This window comes from Propithecus coquereli, unplaced genomic scaffold, assembly GCF_000956105.1.
Source record: "Propithecus coquereli isolate 6110/MARCELLA unplaced genomic scaffold, Pcoq_1.0 Scaffold126, whole genome shotgun sequence".
NCBI lineage: Eukaryota > Metazoa > Chordata > Mammalia > Primates > Indriidae > Propithecus > Propithecus coquereli.
The window spans coordinates 1,423,514-1,427,567 of NW_012136747.1; the positions used below are offsets into that span (position 1 = coordinate 1,423,514).

Below are 4,054 nucleotides of genomic sequence, written 5' to 3' on the forward strand. Positions count from 1 at the left end.
GCATGCCTGTAGTCCCAGCTACTTGGGAGGCTGAGGCAGTAGGATTGCTTGAGCCCAGGAGTCTGAGGTTGCTGTGAGCTAGGCTGACGCCACGGCACTCACTCTAGTCAGGGCAACAAAGTGAGACTCTGTCTCAAAAATAAATAAATAAATAAATAAATGTTAGCCAGTATTATTATGTCTAAAATTTAACTAATTCCCTCTCCAACATACAGTGTTGACCATGGTTTCTAGCATCATGATCCATTCAGTCTTCTAAGCTAGAAACTTTACTCTGTCCTTGTGTGTGTCCCTAGCACTTTGTCCATGTCTTTATTACAGCATGTGCCACAAGATATGATAATGTATCTGTATACATCTGTCCCTAATAGACTGTGTTTGTCTTAACTAGACTGGAGTTTTGAGTGGAAGGCAAGGGAGAAAGGAGAAAAGCTTTCCAGACAGGAGAAAATAGCATGAAGACTCAGAGATAGAGAGAAAAAGCACAAAGAACCCCAGTTTGATTGGAGTATAAAAGGTGACAGAGTGTGGGGCATGAAGTGAGGCTAGACTGAATAAAAATATATCATAAAAGGATTATTGGTAGCCTAAGTTTGAAAGAGTTCTCTGGTGCATCCATTAGATCAGTGCTGTGGGATTGACAGTACATCTCTCCTCTCACGGAAGACAGAGACTAAACCTAAGAAAAACAAAGGCAAGGCCAGAGAGAAGCAAGAATAAGCCATTCCAGAGGAAAAATAGCTAAGGCAAGTGGGGCTACCCGACCCGAAGAAGAGATTGGTCAATGGATATGAGACCAGTATTTAAATGGACAAAAGACAATCAGGTATAATTAGTCATTTAGATATCTGATTATAAGCTCCCACTAGATTGTAAACGCCTTCAGGACAGGAAGGGACTGAATAATCTTTGTGTTCCCAGGATGTTGTACAGTAGTTGGCATATAGTAGGTCTGCTCAGGAAATGCCTTCTGCACATGTGCAAATACCAACTGCCTGACCGCAGAGGCCAGCAAACCTTGGCTGAGTAGAAGTTCTGCTTCTATTTCACAAGCCTTAAAACCCCAAAGCACTTAATATCTTTAACAGCATCACTCACCAGCAGAGGCAGCTTTGCTCATCAACTGGGCAAATGTGATGGCACCTCCTCTTCTGAAAACTAGTTTGAAAGTAGCCTGTCCTTCCCAGCCACCTGAGGGGAGAAATGGCACACACTCACTAAGAGACTGGTACAGCTGGCAACAGAAGGACTGCCTGAAGAAGCAACTGCTTGGAAGTCCCAGCTACTTGGGAGGCTGAAGGGGGAGGACAGCTTGAGCCTAAGAGTTGGAGGATACAGTGAGCTACGATTATGCCACTGCACTCCAGCTTGGGTGACAGAGCAAGACTCTGTCTCTTAAAAAAAAAAAAAGTGAATAAATGAATGAAGGACTGCCCGAAGAAGCAACGTAGCTTTCATTTGAATTCCTACATGAGCCAAGTGTGAATCCTTAACCTTCTAGAAGATTTTGAGGAAAAAAAAAAAAAAAACACACTTCTGAAAGGGAACACTTACCATATGGAGCTGCCTGAATAGTTCCTTTAATGTAGTTTGCAGCAAAGACTGGTTGTTCAACGGTGCAGTTCTTCATCAGGTCAAATGGCATCATAAAAGACAACATGGGATCATCGACTGAGCGTGAAGTCAAGAAAATCACCTAAGAAAGGAAAGAAACTTCGGAAAAGGAATGCATAATTTGAGACCTATAACAGCAAGGTCAAGGCTGCTTTGGCATCCTGGCCTAATTGAGAAACATCACTCATTTTCTTCCACTGCTCCTCAACATGGAAAATTCCAAAGTGCACATGTTTTAAAACACTTTGAAAGTCAATGTTTAACTTCTCTCCATTTTAAGGAAAACAAACGCAGAGTTAATCAGTAGATGAAAGTAAAAGTAGCAATTACCCGGTATGAAGTGAGAACCAACATTCCCGTCTTTGTACCACTAAAGAGGTTGGAGCCCTCTGGTTGCTGTGGGAAGGAGAGCTCCACATCTGGAGACTGCATCAAGAGACTGTGGCAAAGGACAGGAAGACAGAGCACAATTTAGAAGTTATATAAAATGATATACATAAAGCTTTTAGCACAGTTCTTATCTCAGGGTAAGCACTCAATAAATGTTAGCTGCTGCTATTGCTACTATAATACTATTTTATTGAAATAAAAAGGAATTCAAGCCAGGTGTTGTGGCTCACATTTGCAATCCTAGTGCTTTGGGAGGCTGAGGCAGGAGGATCCCTTGAGGCCAGGAGTTTGAGATCAGCCTGGGCAACATAGCTAGACCCCATCTCTAGAGAAAAAAAACTAGCCAGGCATGGTGGCACAAGCCTGTAGTCTCAGCTACTTGGGAGGCTGAAGTGGGAGGACAGTTTGAGCCCAAGAGTTAGAGGATACAGTGAGCTATGATCCTGCCACTGCACTCCAGCTTGGGTGACAGAGTGAGACTCTTGTCTCTTAAAAAATAAATAAATGAATGAATGAAAACATGAATACAGATCATAATGCAAGCAATATATGACAGACATAATGTAAATGGTACAAAAATGTCGTAGCAATTTAGTGGAAGGAGAGATTAGCTTTGGTTGAAGTAATTAGGAATGACTTCATAGAAAGACTGCACTCTGAGCTGATTCTTTTTTTTTTTTTTTTTTTTTTTTTGATTTTTTTTTTTTTTTTAACATTATCTCCTTAACCTAAGTAAACTAAACACCTGGCACACAATAGGTATTCAACGTATATGAGTTAAAAACATAAATCAAAGAGCCTTAACATACTAGCTCTGCAGAGGGTAAGGGAATCTTTCCTGGTCAAAGGATCATAAAGCATGATTAGTGGTTAACTCCAGGGGCCTCAAGGGAGTCTATCTCACAGCCCTGGCTTTTTGTGGGAGGGAGGACTAGGTTCCTACCTCTAAGCCATGATATAATCAGAAGACCAATAGCAGTTCCAGACATTGGGCCAAGTTTATATAAGTCGCCTAAGTCCTTTTCAAGTGGCTGTACAACCACCGAGATCTTGAACCTAGCACTGCAGGCCAAGAAGCAGATCTTAATGAGAGCACAAAGAGGAATCCCTAAAGTTGTCTGACACTTAGCCCTAAGAAAGAAACCCTCTTCAGTACTGTGAAGCCAAAAATAAGAGTGAATTCAAGACCCAGTATGCAACCATCCTGAGTTCCCTAGCCATCTGCAGCAAAGAAGGACTGGACTTCCAAGTGTCCCTAGACCCTGGATTTCCCACAACTGTCCTCCTCTATCTTCCAGGATACTTTGTTATCCAATTTCAGGCTTCCAGATGCTATCTGCCCTCTGCACTACCAAAGAGCTGTGGGTTTGGTACAGCTTCTGAACTTCTTGGCCTATCTTTATCATTAAAGCTAACTGTAAAAAAATTTTCTTACTCCTCAACCTCCTGTAATATGGTTCTCCCACTACCCTTCTTTGCCAGCATTTTGCTGAAATCTCTCTTGCTACAATCAACAAACTCTAATTACCACATGCAATGCTCACTTTTCAGTCTTCATTTTACCAAACATCTCTAAAGCAGCTGATACAGATGATCACCCCATTATCTCTTGAAACTTTCTCCTCCCTTGACTTTTGGGATAGTCACTTCCTGACTGTCCTCATTCACCTCCTCAGTCAGCCCCTTCTCAATCGTTGCAGACCACTCATTCTCGTCCCTTCTGTTATATGTTAAGGACCCTTGCAACTCTATCTTTAATTCACTGAGGAAGCCCATCACTCACATGGCCCCAGAGACAACCTGTGTGCTAAGGATTTACAAATCAGTCTCTAGATACAGCTCATCTTTGTAGTTCCAAGATCCATGTCTAGTAGCCTCTAGCATCCCCATGCTTCTCACCCTTATATTGGTATGGGGGTTAAGAGTGTAGGTTCAGGCTGGGAGCAGTGGCTCACTCCTGTAATCCTAACACTCTGGGAGGCCGAGGCGGGCGGATTGTTTGAGCTCAGGAGTTCGAGACCAGCCTGAGCAAGAGCGAGACCCTGTCTCT

At 42.6% G+C, this 4,054-nt stretch overlaps 1 protein-coding gene across 1 annotated transcript in view; it reads right to left on the bottom strand.

Moving 5' to 3' along the window:
• The window catches only part of WBP2NL (WBP2 N-terminal like), a 25,579-nt gene that overhangs the window by 7,405 nt on the left and 14,120 nt on the right, over positions 1–4,054 (bottom strand). Inside the window, exons 2-4 of the mRNA XM_012637970.1 lie at positions 1,945–2,053; positions 1,555–1,696; positions 1,099–1,191 (exon numbers count right to left, since the gene is read on the bottom strand). Of these exons, the coding sequence (XP_012493424.1) occupies positions 1,099–1,191; positions 1,555–1,696; positions 1,945–2,053 (344 nt within the window). The remainder of the gene's footprint in view (positions 1–1,098; positions 1,192–1,554; positions 1,697–1,944; positions 2,054–4,054) is intronic.